Here is a 20,444-nt window from a genome sequence, read left to right as displayed (position 1 = left end):
GAGAAGGATTTGGAAAAGGATTTGGAGAAGGATTTGGACAGGGGCATCTGTCAAGTCAAGTGCATTTTGGAATGCAGGCGGTTACTCCTAGCTTAGTGAGTACAAACACTGCAATGGACAAACCGTCCTCCTGAAGTGCACCAGGACGGTTGGAGCACTCGTGCTGCAGTGAGATGCAAATGCAGCAATTAGCACTGATGTGAGGCACTGATAGCTGGGGAGTTGTATTGAGCAGTTCCCTAGAGGAACAAAGACGGCAAATGTCCACTGCTGGTTTTCTTGCTTCATGGTTTCAGCACACAGTATGGATCAACCAATAACAAGATAGAGAAGAAGCCTGTGACTTTTAGCCATATTTGAAAACAGTCCTAATATGACAAGGATTTGTCCAAGGTTCAAAAAACAAGCAGACATCTGCAGACTATATGTTTTCTTTTTAGGGTTTCCCCATTTCATACAGTAGTGTTAAGAGTCTGGATATAGGATTGCAGGTCATTATTTCAATCATGTTAAATGCCTATGTGATTTTTTATCTGTGGTCAGGAATAATCTTAAAAAGATCAGACCATTTAAAACATATACTGTAAATATAATTTTGATTTAGGATTTTGTATAAGAAAAAGTTTTAAAGTACCTTAATCCCTCTCTGTTAAAAACGCCAATCACTTGTTTTTAAAATTTTCAAAAGTTTAATAGTAATAAAATGGTTATAAAAATAGTAATACAATTAGAGTAATAATAATTTGGACAAATTGAATTAGGACAATATGAGACAATACATACAAAGAGTTACGGACGTCCAGGTACCTTTTTCTGGGCAGCACGAGCCCGAAAAAGGACACCCGTTAACAAAGGATTAACCCTTAAAAACAATAACCTGTTGCATATTCATACACTTCATACACGATGCATAAATTCCATTCAAATACAGGATTCTGTCTGGTCATTGTCAACTTCTTCCTCCGAATCCTAACAGCGCCTTCGAGAGAGAGAGAGACGGGAAGAAGTTCCTTTCTTCTGATAAGAGGGCCATAAATTCTTCTCTGAAAGATTTAGGTGTCCTGTGGCTGCTATCTCGCTGCGAGTCCTTTCTTTTAAAAAAAAGTATCCTACATAGCATCGTTTCTACTTTAACAATTTTTATAACCTAAAGCTATATTTAACACAGTACTTAAGAGAATTATTACAGCATTACTTTCTAACACGACACATGTAATATTCATTTTAATATTTGCAAAAAGCCAATCATAAAATACATGCATTTTTCACACTCTCTCAGTTCTATCCTTTTCAGAGAATAATTTTTATAAAAATGGAAAATGAGAAAAAACAGATAGTTGGGGTTTATTTAATCGAGTATAAAATGGAGACTGTGAAAAGTTGTTGCTTTTTCAGAAGGAAACAACTGAGTGAAAGATGGACTAAATCAGGGGCAAAGCAGAGAGCTGAGAGGTTTCTCTAAGCCATGTTTCTGTAAAGGCTGGCAACCCGCTCAAGAGTATACAGAAAAGCAATAAAGGGTCCTGCTTTTTACTCCTTTTTTCTACAGCAGATGGAAGGGTAATTGTCAGAAATAGGTTAGAAATCTCACAAAACTTGTAAAATAGTTGATAATTGTTAAGCATGTTCTGTTAGTTTGGTTATTATACTGTAAAAGGGGTTAAAAGGGTAGTTATAAGAAATACGGTACTCCACGTACCATATTACACCGAAGTAAAGTGCATCACAACCCCCCCCCACCCCACACACACACACAAAGCAAAACGAACCAGCCTGAACAGAACTGTCATGTGCCAATCAAGCGCCTTAAACCTTCATGTAAATGAAGGATCCAAACAGAAACCAGTCCAAAGGGACAAAAAACAGGATAAAAAGGGGCATCTGACCCAGTGAATCCGTGCCGCTCCATCTGGGACATCGCTGCTCAAGAAAGAAACCAGCGCCGGCGCTGCAGCATCCTCGACGGGACCGCTCCTGCTCGGCCCGCGGGCCCCCATGCTTTAAGCCTTTATTTTTTTTTTAATAATAAATGCTGAAATCACTTTTAGTACCGGGACTGTGGTCCCGTTTTTAACAGTAATGCTCTGCAAGGAAGTGACCAATATCAGACAGTGTTTATTCTATTCGTTCTGGCTTCTACATTCTGTTTTTTCAACACAAGACACTAAGATGAAACACCCTGAAGGAAGGGACGTGGCTCCTGTCATTGCAAGTAATTTGAACTTGTAGCATGGCGAGGGAAAAAAGTTTTCAGGGTCTGTAAGTTTAGAGAAAAGGCAGAACTGCTAACAAACGAATTGTAAAGCAGACAGATATTAAAACTCCCAGTGCAGTAAAAAAACTCTTTTATTTTGCAAAAATTTGTTGTAATTCAGAGCAGTCCTGGAAGCATAGGATAGCAAGGTGAAATTGTTCATAAACATATTTTACTTTTATTATTAGTGTTGAATGAATGACATGGCTCTAGTTATAATGAGAAAAGCTTAAGCAACCAAGTACTTTTTCCATTCAATACCTTTTTGTCCTCTGGCCCTCAGTGTTAAATGCTCTTGTGCATGTGTTAACCCCAAGTTCAAAAAGAGACCACAGAACTTTACACGAAAAATCACTGAGTATCATCAAATACAGTCATGAAAGGGGCTCAGGACATGCTTTGGAGTCTGGCAAGCACAGGGAGAAGCTAAAAGTAAGAAAAATCACTCTACATCTGCCCTGTCTTCACATCCTTTCTCTGGGCACTCCTGGCTACTCTGAACAAAGACACTGAGCTGGAGGTACTTTTGATCTGAATCATGCACAGCTGTCTTTACATATTCCTGTGTATTTGTAGGAGTCATTCTTGTAGAATGTTTGGATGAAGAATATTACATACCTCTGCAACACACTGAAATTTTTCAGTCATGCCATAGTACAAACTGGAGTGTGGACCAGCTTTGCTACAGTAGTTAAAATTTTTCAGGTTAAATTTAAAGAACTTGTCTGAATTTAAACGCCTAAAGGCTAATCATAATTATTGATAGTGCTAAACATAGCCTTGACAACCTTGTACAATAATTTCATCAGTGTCCTGACTTAGGTATAGATAAGTTATGTATGGTTTAGCTCTTAAGTTTTCACTTAGATATTGACTGTATGAGTTAAATTTATTATCAGATGAATTAAAGTGTTCTAAAATAATGTAACTTCTAGAAAAAATAAGCTCCCAAATTCTACTAGTGAAAATTAAATAATTAATGTTGAAAATAATATTCCAGTTTTCATCCAAATCAAGGGGGGGCGGAATTAATTTTATTGGCATATTATATATGCAGAAATTGTGGTTTTTTTAATAGAAGTTTCTTGTGTTGCACTACTTAGAGTCAGGGGAGAATATAAGGAAAACCATTCAGCAAATTAGTCACTACATTTTGAAGGATTTTATTGTACTAGTGAAAACACAGATTGTGTTTTGATTATGGATACTCTAGTGGTTTCAGTGCAAATTATAACAGTGTATATTTTTTAAAAAAAAGTTAGATGTTCATCAGAACATTATGATACATCCTCTTAAATAGCTACTCTAATGCAAAGAGCAGCAAAGGAAACATCCAAAGTTTAACCGGATATAGAATGACCCCTTCAGGGCTTTAAAGCCACTGTGAAATGTATGTGGCACTCTCTCAGTATGAAGTAGGAAACTCAGAAAACAGATATTCAAATCCTCTTTGGTTACCCAGCATCTTTTTCTTAGGCAAGTTTGCTGTCTAAACATTGGGACCTTCTTCTCTTGTTCTTAATCTAATAGCTTGAATATCTCTTTCATATTCTCCTTTTCATATTTATGAATCTCCTAAGAGTAGTAAGCTGTTTTAACTTTACAGAAAGAGTCAATATTATTCACAAGAAAAGATCCCAAAATTGCAGAAAAGTTACGATAAATGCTACAAAAATTCAAATGCTACATGATACCCTTGCTATCCACTTTTAGGTCTACTTCTAGGAAGACTAAATCTAACCTGACTTTTAAAGCATGTAGTCCTGTACTTAGGAGTATTAAATTTCAAGATGCAACCTCTACTATCTGTAATCAGACTGGTAATTTTTCAGGACATATTTTGTAGAATTCTCACCCACTGCAGTCTATCAGATCCCAAGCCAGAGGCTCTCCCTGAATTATTCTGATTTACTAAATTAATTGATTTATCAATGTTCTAATTAAAGACAAAAAATTAAACAAAAAAAATTGGTGTATTAAAGTGGTAAGTACTACATGGTGCAGCAGAATATAAAATCTTTCTTCTTCTGCTACTTAGTGCATTTAACAAATAAATCTATTGAGCAACAACCATTCTAATAGCTGTATTAATAAAACAAGCTAAGACGAAAATTTCCTACTCCACTTCCTCCACTCCTTTTGAAGTTTGTGTATTGGCAGCAGAAAATAAATTACTTTTTCCTTTGTTTTAAGCAACAGATCTTCTCCAGTTTTAGAAGCTAGTACCTAGATAAGGAAAACAGGATACAAGCCTGACCCAAACCCAGTACAAAAAGCTCGGAACAACCTCACTTGTTGCCACCCTTAAGGTCAAATATGAATCCATTACACCAAAGTAAATACTATGTATTACTTTCCCCTCATTGTTGGGGCCCATTTTCAAAGTCTCAGCCATTTCAAATAAGATCTGATAAAGTATTGTACAGCATGCCTTTCACTTAAGTAAGTGGGCATTTGCTGCATGAAAGCCCAGGCATATGCTTATCTTTAGATAATATTGCAACCCCACTAGATTTAACAAAATCTCTTCTATAGGTAACATAAACACATCTATTTGATCAGGGCTTTGTTATTGGTATTACCTAAACCAGCTCTGGGTCCCATGTAAACCCAGTAGAGCAGTCTACTGGAAAAGGTAAACACTTGGTAAACCAATTAAAAAAAATCTTATCATTAGAAGACATAAAATTTGATTGGAAAAACCATCTTATGTGTTAAATACACTCCATCAGTTTTGCTTTCTACTTCAATTTTTCATCCCTAACAAGGATTACTTGTATGTCTTTGCTCTAAGAATAACCAAAACAGAAACAAATTAAAACCATAAAACAAAACCCCAAAACTCAAACAAACAAAAAAGCAAAAAACTCAAACCATAAATTAAACATCTTATTAACCTAGCCCAGTCAGAGGTTGAGTTAATTTTGGTGAGATGTCCATAAGATTCTACTCTCCCTGGAACTTTCTAAAATCAGTATATGTTCTAAGCATTTGATTCTAGTGGTAAATAGCTATTTAAAACTAATTTCCAAATCCAATCTTATTCCTGTAGAATCAGGAGGGGCTCCAGAGAGGTTTCCTTCTAGAAAGGCCTTGGGCCACTGGTGATCAGACAGAAAGCTGGAATTCAGCACAGGCGGTCACAGGATGGAGACCGAGCTTTTGCCTCAAGACGTGTAAAGCCTCTTCGATAACACACGATTCTCAAAACCTCCATAAGGGAAGCACCAGCTCTTGTCAAACCGGCAGAAGCTGCTGCTGCTGTGCCGTGCACTCAACAGCAGCTTCCTGTGCAAAGATGACACAAATGATAGTCGCAGCCTAATTCGCTCCCCCCTCAAAAAAAAAAAAAAATCCAGAAAAGCCACGGCATTTTCGATCCTTTGTCTTCTAAAAGTCAGACACGAAGGGACAGGCGCCATGTGGCAGGGGGGTGGGGGGCGCACGACGAGTGCGAAGAGCGGAGGGAGGGTGTGGCCTCTTCTGTGCCATCCCCCAATGGGGCTATTTAAGGAGAACGGGATTACTTACCGCTGGCTTTTATCGACGTCGGCAATTCAGCTTCGCGAACAAGGAAGAGCGACCGTCTGCGCTTAGTTTTCTCGAAAAAGTTCATACGGGTTTTGTTTGAAAATCCTTATATTTTTTAAGTGTGTGAGCGCAGCCCCGGCTCCAGTGAGTGATGGTGAGTGAACACCGAAGGGGAGGTGCGCTAGGGCGGTGGAATAGGGGTTGTTTGAACGCCGAGCTCCCGTGCGGGTTTCTGCTGGGTGATGTAGTGCCTTGAGGGGGGACCCCAGCGGGCAGCGGAGCAGAGAGTGGAGCAGTAACTTCTTCGGGTTGTTCTTGGGGTGAGAAACGGGAATGCCCTCAGCTGGAGCAGTGTCCCATTGTAACGCGGTGACGGCGCTGAAGCCCTGAGGGCTACTAGCATTATAACTATCTTGAAGGTTTAAACACCTTACAAGGTGAGCGGTTAAGGTGAAGGAGGGAGTACCGCAATTGAAAGGCCGGGGGCTTCTGCAGGGGAATCTCTGGCTCGTACCTGTTGCCGATACGGTGTTTGCGTGGGGGGCGGCTTGGCGTCGGAACACGCTTCACACCCTCAAGCGGCCATTTTGTGACGGCGCTATTTTAGCGCCGTCCCGCACGGCTGGGCGGGCGCCCCGCCGCCTGCCCGTGGCAGTGTACCCGCTGCGCGTAGGCTCCGGCAGGACCCTTTGTCTGGGGCTTGTGACTAGCTTTCATTGTCCTGTGGCGCCAAACCTTCCTGCCCACGCCCCGTCGGCGCTGGGCAGCCGAGGTGTGAGGTAAAATGGCGGCGGCACCACGAGCGGCGCCTCGCCTGGCCGAGGTCCTACGTCTCCCCCTGCCGGAGCAGAGGCCCGGCGTCGCCCGGAGTGCCGCGGGTTCCTCGGCCCGCACCGGCGTGCTGCTTGCTCTTTGTTCTATGTGAGAAACGTGATTTGCGACTGTAGCGCTGAGGCTTCAAACACTATACGAGTAAGGTAGTGGGGCTTTTTTTTTGCTTTGTCTTTTTTGTAATTTATTTTTTTTTTTAATACAGGAGAGGTTGTGCCTACCGTGTAGTGCTGGGCCGAGGGCTCCACTTAGTGCCCAGCGGGAAGGCTGCGGCGCCAGCCGCCTTCTTCCCTCAGGCACCCGCGCTGTCATGGAGACTGCGCTCAGTGGCCGCGCGGCGGGACGTGGGTCACGGGGTTTAAATGTTTCAATTAAAAAAAAAAAACCAAAATAAAACTAATGCTTACTTTAAACGAAAAATGTGCTGAGGCCAGGGAGAAGCCTGAAAAATCAAGGGCTTGTGTGGCCAAAAATAAGTGAACGTTTTTCTCTCCTGGATGAGCGTAAAACTGAGTGATGTTTGTAACACACGTGGGCGGGTAGATAGGTATTTCCTCCACGTAGCCCAACAATCGTCCTTTTCCACCTTTTCTTTTGCCAAAATTCTTAACTAGTCTCCCGACTGCTGTTATACCAGTTTCCCCTCATCAATTTTAAGGTTCATGCTTCTGCTCATCAGTTTAAACTTCAATAATAGAGAGCAAACAGATTAATTTTATATTTTGATGAGAGAAGAAAAAAAAACGCCTGTTAATTCTGATAAGCTGAAAAACTGAATAAACCCCAATATTCGTGGCGTCTGGAAATTTGATTTCAGAGCTACTTCATGAGATAGACAAATTAGACTTCTTTTAGAGTAATTTTAAAGGGGTGAGTCACTTCAGCTGATGCTGTAGTTCCGGTATCATGGGCAGAATTTTCCACTTCAGAACTTTGACTGATTTAGGCTTTGGACACTGATTCAGCAGCAGTGTGAGGTCTTTGTGCATCGTCTATGTAGAACAGTCATTTGTGTAGTGCTATGTTGACAAAATTATTTAGGTTTAGATAAGACAGTAGTTTTTTGCATCGGCAAGTGTTTTCCATCATCATACTGAGGACTTGAAAAGTAGCTTTGGAGGGAGATTTTCTTTCTTTTTGTTCTAGAAGACTTTTACCACTGCATTTTTGATCTCCTTTTCAAGTTCTAGGAAATACAGGTATCAATAAATCTTATTTTTCATGTTGCCCAGCTTGCTAGAATGCCTAAGTAGTCTGTTTATTCTTTCTTTCAGGTACATAATGTGTGAGAGTGTTGAATAAGTTATTTTCTTTGCAATTCTGCATTATTAGTGTGAGACACGAGCACTGCACTTCCATGGTGGCCAAGGCCGTGTGTGACAGGTGTACCAGCAGTGTCTGTGGTTACCAGCAGTGTCTGTGGTTACCAGCTTCCTTCAGCTGGTTCTGGCACTTGCTGGGCTCCTCCCCTGAGAGCCGTTTCCTGTTTTAGGGCTGCCAGAGAGCTTGCACAGCAAAGTGAATACCACTTCTAGCTTGGTTCACTGACACATCCAGAAAGAAAGAAGTAGAAGCAGCAGTTAGGTCAGCTTGAGGAGTTGCCATCTCAGATTTCAGTTCAAATGCCCTTTAGCTGGGTATGCAGCCAAATAAAAGCAGAATACCAGGTGGGTGAAAAACTGCTCACTTCATGTTAATCTTCCTCCCAGATTTTATAGAGCCAGTTTCATTTGAACTGAGAAGTGTTGGAACCAATGAATGGTCCATTTGTGCTATTGAAATTCCTTGTCACCTGCTATATCTATAGGAAGATGCAGGCATTCTGGTGTCTTCAAATGTAATCTAATTGACTAAAATAAATATTTCTGTTTAAATTTTTTAGGCAGCACATGTGGAGGCCCAGCGTTCAAGCACCACAGATGGCAGTGCCTATTCAGCAACAGTCAGTCAGGGCTATGTTTTACCAGAAGGAAAAATCATGCCCAACACAGTCTTTGTTGGTGGAATTGACATAAGGGTATGTATACACTTTTGTTTAAAATGGGTATAGGGTACATCAGTGGAGAATAAGTGGAAATTTTGCTCCTGTTTTAGTGTGGATTTTTAAATTTTTTTGTGGTGGTGGGGTTGTTTTTTTTTTTTTGCCAATCTAGAAGATATTGAAATGTCATGGGAGAATTCTGGAACGTGTCTTCCAAAACAAACTTTTAGTTCTTATGGTAGTGGAAAATGGGTTTAAAAAATGGTACTGCCTGCTTTAAATCAGTTCTAAGCAGTTGAATGTTTCTGAAGATGTTTAAGACCTTGTTTTCTTTTAGATGAATGAAGCAGAAATTCGGAGTGTCTTTGAACAATATGGTACTGTGAAGGAGGTGAAGGTCATCACTGACAGGACTGGTGTTTCGAAGGGGTGGGTAGAATATGAGTAGTTGTTTTAAGTTGCTGCTTGTGTGGACAGCATTCTGTAATAGGTGATATGAGCAGATGCTTAGCAACACACTTGACATGCTTAAGCCTTAATACTAGCTGCAGTCTTCTGTTATGGTGAGTTAATACTGAAACCAGTAAATCTATACTGCCCCAAATTAAATAGTATAATCTTACAAAGAATAGCATTAATTTTTTGACTTCAACCTCTCTGTTCAGGGAAAAGAAGCTCACTGTCACTCAATCATTGAAAACAAAGCCTGACTCTGTGATGCTTACACGGCCAATTCTTTTGTAGGACTCTTCTGCTGGCTAGAGTAGTTAAAAATCAGGGGACAGTTCAGGATGATGAGGAGAATTAAGATGGCTTATTCAGGGCAATGACTCTGCCCTCTCCTGACACTTGTGAGTAAGTTCTAGAGTAAAACAGCCCAAACTTTTTTTGGGTGAAGACTAAGTATGTGAACGAAGTTGAAACAAGGAAATTCCCTTTGAATATATTGAGGAGTTCTGGATTACCATGGTGAAACCCTTAAATAAGATGATGAAGGACCTTACCCTGTTGAGTTCTGGGGAGGCCATCCCAGTTTTGAGGCTATTCCTCCTGATGAGAAGGAGACAGTACCCTCTTGAAGTTCCTTCCAGAGAGAGTTTTTCTTAGATTCTATGCTTAGCTCCTACAGTGTCACGTCTTTTTTCAGCATATATAGCAATGGAAGAGCTGGAAATAAAATTCATTTTCTCATATCCCTTCCTAGTCTGCAAAGTGAACCCTGCTGTGCAGTTAGTGTATGTTACAAGTATTGATAATCATTTGACTTATTCCATTAGTGGGACACAATTGTTACTAAAATGCTCTGAAATGATCTTAATTGTGTAGACCAGATAAACTAGGAATGCAGTGAAATAAACTGAAAAACCTCTTCAAGAATTGCTTCCCTCCCACTGGCGTTACTGTTCCTATAATGCCTGCTTTCATCCAGACCTCTGTAGTAAATGCAAAATTTAAAGATAAGTCAGATCTTATTTAAATTTTTAACTTTCTGAGTTGCTAATATTAATAGCTGTACTCATTTTGAGTAGTTAAAGTGGAAAAATAGGCCTTATTTCATGTTATTCTAAAATCTGGCATTTAGTTTCTTGCATCTGGCCTCAGTCATAAATTAATGTCCTAGTTGATAATTTGGATGTGCAGTATATAATGTACCTGGCATGTTGTTAACTGGTCTTGTTTCAAATAATTTGGCTTATAATCAAATGATACCAATTACTGAGTAGTCTGTTCTTCCTTTTTAGGTATGGATTTGTGTCTTTCCAGGACAATGTGGATGTTCAAAAGATAGTTGAGGTAAGCTCAACTTTGTCCAAATGACTCTAAGTAGTTGAGGTATGAAGGTTAGAGACAAGTTTGTGGAAGCCAAGTTATGTACCCTGTAGAGTAAGTTAGGACACAAAAAGTCTAGGGCTGCCCAAAAGGTAAACTTTCTAAAATGTGTACTGGTGGTAAAATCTTTCTGTATTTGCTTAAATAAGAAGCAAGATTAGTTTTCAGCAGGTTAGTAGTTTTTAGCCTGTTAGTTTTTAGCCTGGTGTGGTCAAACATCTAATGTAATTTTGTTTCTGATTGCTGTCATTTATTTATGTGCTTTAAAGCCTTGAGTTGTTTGGCTGCTTGCTTTTGGTAGTGGATGATTGTAATAGAACCCTTTTGCTTATGGCAGAAATGTAGACATTTAGTTATTGGGATGTCTTGGTCTAAGATAATTAAAATGGGATGCTCTAAAATGAGTCATCTCTCCTTTAGATTAACCAATCCCTTTCCACCAATAAGGAGAAACAAATATGGATAGATATAAGTGAAAAAATAACAGTTTACTAATAAAGAAGGAAGTAGCAAGGGGCAAAAAAATAACACTAATAGTCTCTAGTTACAAAGTTGCTGAAATCTCCTGGACTCCCAGGGACCAAAGAGGAGCTTGAAATGTTAGGGCGACACCTCCCCAAAATAGTGGCCTCTGCAGCTGACCAACCTTGTAGTTCCAAAGCCAAGGGGAAAATGGTGACAACTCTCCCCCTTCTTACCTTTTCATTGATGAATGCAGCTGGCACTCTTCAGCAGCTGGTACTTGGTCAAGGGCTGGAACTCACAGGAGGGATTTGCCTTCCTTGGCAGCCAGGCAAGGCCAGGCAGCTGGGCTGGGGTAGCCCTGCCTTCACTTCTGCAGGGCTGCTCTGTGCTGGCTGCAGACAGGCAGTCGTGGGATTCACCCTGAGCCAGTCCAAGACGCAGGAGAGTATCAAAAGAGGGGGAGAAAAACCCAGAGCAGAGCATCTGCCTTGAGCAAAGACCATGAGGCAAGAGAGAATGCTGTCTCTGCTTGAACTTTGAAAAGGCTGGGGCACTTGCCCCACTCTGCCCCATGGTTGTGTTTTCTGGCTCCAGGGTCTTAGGAGACAGTAACAGTTTTGGGCACAGATAGATGAAATACAATAACATTTTGGGTTCCTAGGGCATAGGAGTAACAGTATCATGGAAGGCAGTATTAATTTTTTTATTTATGTCTCAGTAGTTGAAATATTTCTCTTGCAATATTTGTGCATTTGGATGCTACTTGGAGTGCAAGTATTTTTTAAGCCTCCTAGATTGTCCTGTGGCTGTTCCTGTGTGTAGTGGGTCTAAGTGCTGGCCAAACACCAGTGCATCCACTAGAATTATTTACTAATTTTCTGCTGTGAGATAAGGATAAGGAGGAGAGCAAAGCAGGCTCAAAACTTTAAAGGATGTAAAGAAAACTTCTTTAACAGGACTAAAAACAAAACAGAAATCAGAATAAACCTTCATAACACTTTTCCTACCCCCAAGTCTTCTGTCTTTTCCTACTGACAATGCTAAGAGACAAATGTGGTATTTTCAGTCAGTTTACCGCTTTTAAAATAATCTTTTCTTCAGTTTATTTAGGGAGAGGAGCCTCTCCTGCCATGTAAAGGAGACCAGGCCTGCAGGTGGTCATGGGATCTCTGCTGGGCAGCGGCTGCTCTGGCTGTGTGGCTGCAATGCTGTGGTCAATTCCAGCTGCAGGGCTGCCTTTGTTCTTAGCTGCTGCCAGAAGGATGGCTCAGCAGCTCACAGCCAGAGCAGGGCCAGGCTGTGGCTGGAACTCCAGCCACAGAATCTCCACCAGCCTGCCTGTGCAGCAGAGCGGGGCCAGGCCTGGTCCAGCCAGCGTTCAAAGGCTGGAAGCAAGAGAGTTTTTCCCAGGCTTTGTTCATTTTTAAGTGTGGTTTCACAGAGGCATGTTCAGCTTTTTTTAAGTGGTTTAACAGGGTGTCAGTATTGAAAACTAGCCAGCTGATTGGTTTTATCAGGTCTGAAGAAAGCTGCCAAGGTCCTTTTTGCTTAACTAAAAACCAAACTGCATTAAACCACAACACAGTCACCGTATAGTTTTCCTGTAGCAAACACAGGAGATGAAGGGGTAGAACTCTTACAGACAGTTCTGATCTTTGGAGTTTGGTATTGGAGAAATTATAAATCTCAGCGCTTATAACCAGATCAGGTACTTGGTTCTGATAGACTTGGGCAGGTCACAAACCACTGACAAAGCTTTTTATTTTCCCTCTTTCTCCCCAGCCTGAATACAGTGACTGTGAGAATAACATGTATTGAAATACTTGCCTCTTTAAAGTCTTTGCCTCAGAAAACTCCTGTGTCTCTGGAGGATGAACAGTGTCTCATTTGCTTCTGAAGCTCTTAGATAGGGAAGTAGATCAGAAAGACAAATCCAGATAGATGTGCCAGGCATAAATGTAGTGTTTTGTGGTGTGCAGATGTGTTTACTGGCCATCCAGCTCTGTAAGTGGGAAGAGAATATGTTTGAATAAAGTGGAGAGTAATGAAACCGCAGCAGGACATCCTTGATCCTCACCAAAAGATTTTAAAAGCTTGCTGTTACTTGATGTGGTATGATGACAAAAATATACAGCGACTGCTGCACTGAGCAACAGACTTCATCTGAGAACACCTTTTTCTTTTTACTATGTATTACATTTATTATGCTACATCAGTGTGGAATGCTTGCTCTGAGGTAACAATTTCTGTGGAGACCTCTTGAGTAGCGTTGACATTTGAGCCATGCAGAGTACTGATTTTCTGTGTGTGCTCCAAAACTGGAGCCTGCAGTGTTCCTCTGTTAATATAGTACTTACTGATCTGAGTTTGTATACCAGAGGTCTTGGAAGACCCAGAGGTATATTGTGGGTTTTCTTTTCAGTGCACATTTCAGGTCTGCAGGCAGTACAAATACCTGCCATCTCAGGAAGAATGTTCATGTAGAACCTGTTGTCTTTTGGAGGGGAATAAAGAAAGGAAGAAATTAACATGGGTGTTGTAGAGCTCAAATTGTATGCAAAGGTTACTGCACTAAATCACTTAAAGCCTTATCTGCACTGAGTGCTCAGTGTTTTCTGTAAATAAGCATGATAGAGCGTCTAACTAAAATTGCTCTTGGTGCCTGTGTTCATCTGCCTGTTTAACAAGGCCTTGTAGCCTTGTTCAGCCTGACAGTGTTTTTCTTCTGCTTAGGTCTGTAACTGCACTCTGGTCCAGCATCAATCTGTTTGCAGTTCAGATTGGAAAGTTGTCTTTCTTTAAGTTGGGAGGCCTGTCTCCTAGGACTTCTCATTGTTGAGGTGGAAAAGGTAGTTGCATGATTTTGGGCACAACAGGATTCCAGAATTAATTTTAAAATACCTAAAATCACCCAAGACACTTTCCCCTGAGAAAAAGAAAACCAAAAAAGTCCACCTGTCAAATTAGTCTATTTGGTGCAATAACTAGGTTATTGCACCTTTTTTCACCCTCATATGTCTGTTGAATCATCTTCTCATGCTGATAGAAATTAGAATGAGCAAGATTTTTGTAATCATTGTATTTCTTCTTATTTTACAGGCAACAATACAGTTGCTGTTGCCTGTTCAAAGCACTTCTTTAGCAGAAATGGGAGAAAATTGCAAAACCACGTATTTTCTTCTGAAGCAGGCATTTCTGTAGAGTTGCATGTGATAGAGAATCTAGACAGACTGTCTGAATCCAATACTGACTTGATTGCTTGGTACTAAAATTGTGCTAATGTGGCTAAACCAAAAATCTTTCACTAGAAACCTGAGACTGTGGTCACTTTCCAATAGTACTTTCACCGAGACAGGAATAGTTAAGCCCTGTGTGTGTAAAGCAGCAGGGCTGACAGTCAGTGATACATAGTTGCAAATTCTAGTAGTGCATGTTACTATTAGGGCCAGTGATACATAATTTTGGAGGGCTGGTGAGTAGGCAGCTGAGCTGAGGGCACTGCAGGACAACTGAGGTAAAAGGCACATGGTGTTGAGACAGGAGACTGGAGGCTGCTGAGCCTTTGAGAGTTGATGTACTGGGATGTAGAAGCAGAGCCCAGTCTCTTTAAAATCCTACAAACCTCTCACCTTGCTGATTCCCAGCTAACAGAGAATAACCTGTCTTTCAGTCACAAATCAACTTCCACGGTAAAAAGCTGAAACTGGGGCCAGCAATCAGAAAACAACAAAACTTAAGTAAGTATATCTAAGTAAATTTGTTCATATTGCAGGTATTATAATATAACAAGATTTTTTTCTTAATTATACATAATTATCCTTGCAAATACTTTTATCTGGTGCAGTATGTATATTTCAGTTAAACCTGGGTTCTAACTTCTGTGACCTCACTTGTATGGTGTTGTTTTAATAAGAGGGAGGTTGGTAGCGCAATACAATATAGTTCATGTTGAGTTAAATTTGTGACTCAAAACCTTTAAGATTTTTTCCAGCTTGACTTCAGATTCCTAATGAAATACATGTAGTAATGTCTTAATACTATTTTTATCTGTTTCAAAACAAGATTCCTGCATGCATCCCAGACAAATAGTTCTTGGTCCTCCTCCACCACAGTTCCAGAGCGTGTGGGGTAATCAGGGTATGGAGACATACGTGCAGCCTCCAGCTGTCATGAACCCAGTAACACCCTATGTTCAGGTAGGTCTGCTCCTGACACTGGTTTTGAATCATAATTAAATATTTTTTGAAGGTGCAAGCACATATGACTTTTGGAGTATGTATTGAGATTCCAATCTGATTTTACCCACCTGTTATCATATAGCTTTCCCCAGTAAGAAGGACCCAACTTCAAACCATTTCAAAGGAATACCAGCAACCTTGAAAATTTGATTCAGTGATGTTAACTCATTATAAAACAAAAAGGAGATACCTTTTAAGAATGAGAGCTGTTGAAATTTAAAATGTATTTCTGTAGACTAAGAGTGGGATAAGAAGTTATCTCAGGTACTTTTCTCCTAGCCAAACATATCCTTGGTTTTAAACTGCTGTTGTGTTATAAGAGCACTGTGTTCCAGCATCAGCTGTTAATAGCTGTGCCCAGAACAGTATTGCAGATGAGCATTCATTCTGAGGTGTGGGTACAGTGCTTCTGGCCTGGATATGAGTCCTGTGCTGTGTGAGTGAACCAGATCAGGCTCTCTTACTGCATTACTGTATGATGGAGCAGTACTGACTACAATCTGACCCTGTCTTGTATGTCTTAAACAAGGAGGAAGAACGAACTTGCAGAAATACTTTCTTGCAAGGCAGAGAGCTTGATAATAGTATTCTTGCTGATTCTCTTTAGTTTATTAATTTAAGAGCATTAATTCTCTTAAAGGCTGGAATGTGCCTTTAACTATTCCCTGAAGAATCTCGTAAAGTTCCACGTTCACAGTGTCAGAATACTTTCAGGAAAGAAATACTTGGAAATATCTTAATTTGAGTACTTACCTTCCTTTCCTTCAGATTGTACTCCATTATTTCATAGATGTCAGTCTGCTTCAGATCTACTTCTCAAAGTTTATGGCATGACTTGCACTTCTGAAATTAAATAAAATATCAGTTACAAGTGGAAATGGGATTTTTAGATTTATAAGAGTTTGAATCTCACTTTATAGATGTTATTAGTGCCTGAAGTACTGAAGCAAGCCCTGTGGGAAATCTAAGGGTTGCTTTTAAAAAGTGAGTCTAGTCTGCACAGGAATTGAAATAACAGTGTAACTTCTAAAAGTGTGCTCCTGGCTAATACCTCTACAAATATCATATTTGTAACTTGCTTCAAACTTGCAGGGTTTTTTTTTAAAAAAAAACCTTTCTTTGCAGCCCTATCCATACAGTTCATCACCAGCTGTGCTGCTAAAGCAGCAAGTTCCCATAGGATATCAACCTGCTTACAACTATCAGGTATGTCAAGTTTTACTAGAAGCAGAAAGGCTGTTGGATACCTGACTAAGCTGGAATGAAGTGTTAACTGGAGTCTGATCTTTGTGCTTCTCATTCTTTGGAATCTATCTTCCTTCAGTTCTTCACAGCTACCAAAGCAAAAACAAAATAGTGATGAAAACTGTTGAGTAAATTAGCACACTCTTTTCTTTTTATAGTTTCATTACTATTTTCTTAATTATACTGTGATAAAACAACTTTGAAATTAGAAAAAAGTACGTGAATTAGTACTTGTGGGAGGGAGCTTTGCATTTGTACATGCTGCTGTAGTGTAGTATGTTAGGAACTTGGAATCAGAGTCTTATCAGATGATACCATGTTTGATGTATATGGGTGGGGATGTGCTCTTGCACTATGAAAATGTCAGAGAAAGTGCTTAGCTCATAGTGGGGTTTGAACTCACAAGTGAAGTGGGTGGCTAAGTCCTAGGAGTAACTGGAAGCAGCTAGAGGCTTGAGATCTGTTTTCATTGTAGGTATTTGGTTTCCCTCATTTTCCTAATATTTAGAAATATTTTAAAATTTTTCTTTAACTTGGAGTGAGAAGGCAATAGTTGAATAAAGTAAGGTATCTTGCTGGATGTAAGACTATATTAATTAATTGTTTTGTTAAAAATCCAGACATGAAATGCTATAAACAATGTCTCATACAGAGCAGTTACTTGTCTGTGTTGAAAATTAATAAGGTGGTTTTCTAATTTTTGTTTAAGGCTCAACCACAGTGGCTTGCTGGGGAGCCAAGAAATTATGTAATACCTCCAACTCCGGTAAGTCTACAAAGTTAGACTTCTGAAACTGTCTTCTTAATTAGCACATTGTTTTTACAGCTTGATACTTAAAAAAAAAAGTCTCTTGTCTGGATCTGTGTAATCTGGTCTACAAAAATCTGTAATTGCTGATAAGATTGTATGTAGTCACTCAGAATTTCTACTGATGTAGTGCTTTTTTGAGTTACCTGGTGGAAGAGATCTGCCTGTTTTTGACACCAGAACTACATGTTCTAGTTACAGAACTCTGGAATGCTAAGTAAAATGGAGTTGGTTTTTCAGGAAAAGTTGAAGGAAAAGTAAGTTGACCTGATGTACAATTTTAAGTTTAAAAAGTCTCCATGTTCTTTGCAAATACTGATGAATTTTTTGGCTCCTTCCAATATGTTTTAAAAATTTTCTCAGGCTACTACAAACTGTAGATGGTGCTGCTGGCCTCTGAAAAAAATTCTTGCTTTCTGTGACTTAATGCGAGTAATGCCTGTAAGAAAAAAGAAAAAAAACCCCTCTATTTGTTTACAATGTCAGAATTTAAACTTGCCCTCTGGGTATTTTTGTATATTTAGGTGTATTTATTGACTACAGTTTTGATTAAGTGTTTAAAAGCTGTAGTAAGTAATTTTCTTGTGAATGGTATTCTCTTCCTGAAAGTTGTCAGAAGTCATTGAACTATTGATTACACTATTGGCTTGAAATAGTTTTTTTAATAACATGCATGAATGTAGATACATTATACAGCCATAATGTATCACTTTACAATTCAATGGTAGCAGGCCAAAATGTTTTTAGAGTAAGTGTGCATGGGGGTTTAGTTGTTAAATGCTACAAGCTTGATTGTAGGAGCAGACAAGTTGTTCTAGAACTATCTCATTTAAGCAACTTTAAGTATCATTCTTAACTGTCTTAGTAAAACAGGTCATGACACAATATTTCCCCTACTCATGAAACTTAACAAAACTGTGAAGATTAAACTTGGCACAGTTTATGGATAGATGAGGTGACGCCATAACTGCGTGTTTTTCCAGTGTTACTGAAACATTGTAATACTTAAAACTCTATAGGTGTATACTTCAGTGAACTATCATGGCTCTGAGGATCCAGGATTTATACAGATGGAATGTGCTGTTCCAGAGCCCATGCAGTTGCCTAGCAGCCCACAGAAGGTAACCGCTTTCTCAAAACTTTTAATATTCTTTATCATAAATGCCATGCCCAGAAATTTGCATGTGAGGGTTATGTAGCTTTGTCAAGGGCCTTGGACAGATATCCTAGAAATCAGGATTAGAAATTATAGTTGCTCCTTTCAGCCTCTTGTTAAGTCCCTCCCATGTATCTGATTTCTGTGTACAACTTCAGAAGTCTCACGTTTCCTTGAAACTGTTAGTGCTTGTTTGCAGTGCTGAGGGCTGGATAAAGTGTATGTACTACCTGATTAAGTCTACTGACAAGACTTTGCCTAATATGTGGAAATTACAGGTACTAAAAAAGCAGATTCAGTAGCACTGCCTGCTGTCTTAGGTTGAAGCTTAGGATGAAAATTACCGGCTTAGATTTATTTTAAGCTTCAAATATCTATTTTTCTTACTGTTTTGTGGAAGATGGCTCCAATTTAGTGAACAGTTGGCTTTGAATTCAGTTTTCTAAGGGAGATATTTCATTTCTCTGTGGTCAGCCTCATCCACAAGAGAACTGGCATGTCACTGATCAGAATTGTTACGCTGTAACACTGAATGGGGATAATGAGTTTGTAATTTTAGAAGATTGGGAGGGGGACAAAAAATTACAAGTATCTCAGGGAACACAAGGCAGTTGAGGAATCCTGATTTCCAAGTAAACCCTGTGACACCCTGACATTGCTAGCTAGTAATGCTTTAACTAAGAAAATAACCTATAACTATATATGCACCTATAACTGTATTTCAGAAGTCCGTGGACAGGGGCATGCAAACAGTACTATCCTGTCTGTCTAATCCTGAGAACCAGCTGACAAATGACTTTGTATCACAAGACAGCAATGTAAAGGTATGTAGTGGAAGTAAAATTTATCCCTGAAACATAGGTGACCTTCAATGTATTCACCTACAGGATACTGTAAAGATGAAGCAATTCAAATCTGTGGATGCCACTTGAAGTTTTTCTTCCTTGTACATGCTGTGAGATGTGTGGGTTTGGCTCTCTGTTGTTTCATGATGGAAAGAAGTGCTGAAATTGGATTCAGTGGGTTTAATCAGGGCAGCATAAAAAATTGCTGAACAGTCAACTAATGAACAATTAGAGCATAAGTCTGGCTAGTCATTTCTCAGTGACGTGGCTGAAAGACTAGTTTGGACAGAGGATGCTGGGTTTAAACCTTGATAGTCTGTACAGTGAAATAGCTACTGTGGATGGTGGCTAGTTATGCTTTGTCTCTGCTTTAACCAATAAATCATAGTCCAGGTTGGTAAGCTGGTTTGGTTTTGTTTTTTTGGTTTTTTTTGGTTTTTGTTTTTTTTTTTTTTTTTTTTTTTTTTTTTTTTTTTGCTGTATGTGTTCCATCTTTGTAGATTTGCAATCTCTGATTACATTCCAAGCCATGTAATTCCAGGTTATTAATTTCTAAGACCTTGCTTCCTTTTGTAAAACAACAGATATGTGAACTAGACAGGTGTACTCTGAAACAGGAATGCAGAAGCTGTGTTTTGTCAGTTTTGGAGAGGGGTGAATAGAGTACAGGGTGTCTGGAGATAGTTTTCATGAGACTTTGGTTCCTTTATTCTGATTAATTGAATTTTTTTCTTGTCCTCTTTTCTATCCCATCCCAGGAGGGTAAGACATACCACTTCAGAAAAGGAAAGACAGTACACAAAGCCATTTGATCAACAGAGACTTCAAAGTATCTAAATTAATTAACTAGATGGTACTACAGTTCAATTTAGCAATACGGAATGTAACATTTCTCAAAAGTTACTTCAAGTTATGTTTGTACTCCTGTTCTACGTGTTTTGATACTGTTGTTGTTGCTTGAGTTGTTTGAAGTTCAAAGTTGTAAGAGTTGACAAACTTCAGTGTTACTGTTTGTGTGCTTCCCCTGATAACTGACTGGAATGTTGGAGAGTTTATATGTTTCCTTTAGGTGGATTTTTCTCTGAGCTTTAAGGTACAGTTTGCATATTACAGTTGTTTTTCATTAACACATGGTTTTTTGTTAACTACCATTTGACTCACATTGACCAGTTAACTTCTGCAGTTTAAAAATGGAAGTAGTTATTTGCCCAAGAGAATGTATTTTAAGACTGAGCTTTTAAATCAATGCAAAGGAAGATG

General features: G+C 39.5%; 1 protein-coding gene across 1 annotated transcript; it reads left to right on the top strand.

The window, feature by feature from the left end:
- The first annotated feature begins 6,569 nt into the window (after nucleotides 1–6,569).
- DAZL (deleted in azoospermia like) lies at nucleotides 6,570–20,227 on the top strand. Its single transcript, XM_071429908.1, has 12 exons — nucleotides 6,570–6,706; nucleotides 6,822–6,960; nucleotides 8,499–8,633; nucleotides 8,935–9,026; nucleotides 10,340–10,391; nucleotides 14,563–14,629; nucleotides 14,955–15,088; nucleotides 16,256–16,336; nucleotides 17,085–17,141; nucleotides 18,203–18,304; nucleotides 19,065–19,163; nucleotides 19,943–20,227. The coding sequence occupies exons 1-12, from the start codon at nucleotides 6,570–6,572 to the stop codon at nucleotides 19,994–19,996; spliced, it is 1,149 nt and encodes a 382-aa protein (XP_071286009.1). The 3' UTR covers nucleotides 19,997–20,227.
- Nucleotides 20,228–20,444: the final 217 nt, after the last annotated feature.

Source organism: Agelaius tricolor, unplaced genomic scaffold, assembly GCF_023055355.1.
Source record: "Agelaius tricolor isolate 1412-34295 unplaced genomic scaffold, bAgeTri1.0.p SCAF_6, whole genome shotgun sequence".
NCBI classification, from domain to species: Eukaryota; Metazoa; Chordata; class Aves; order Passeriformes; family Icteridae; genus Agelaius; species Agelaius tricolor.
This window is presented reverse-complemented; position numbering and strand designations above follow the sequence as displayed.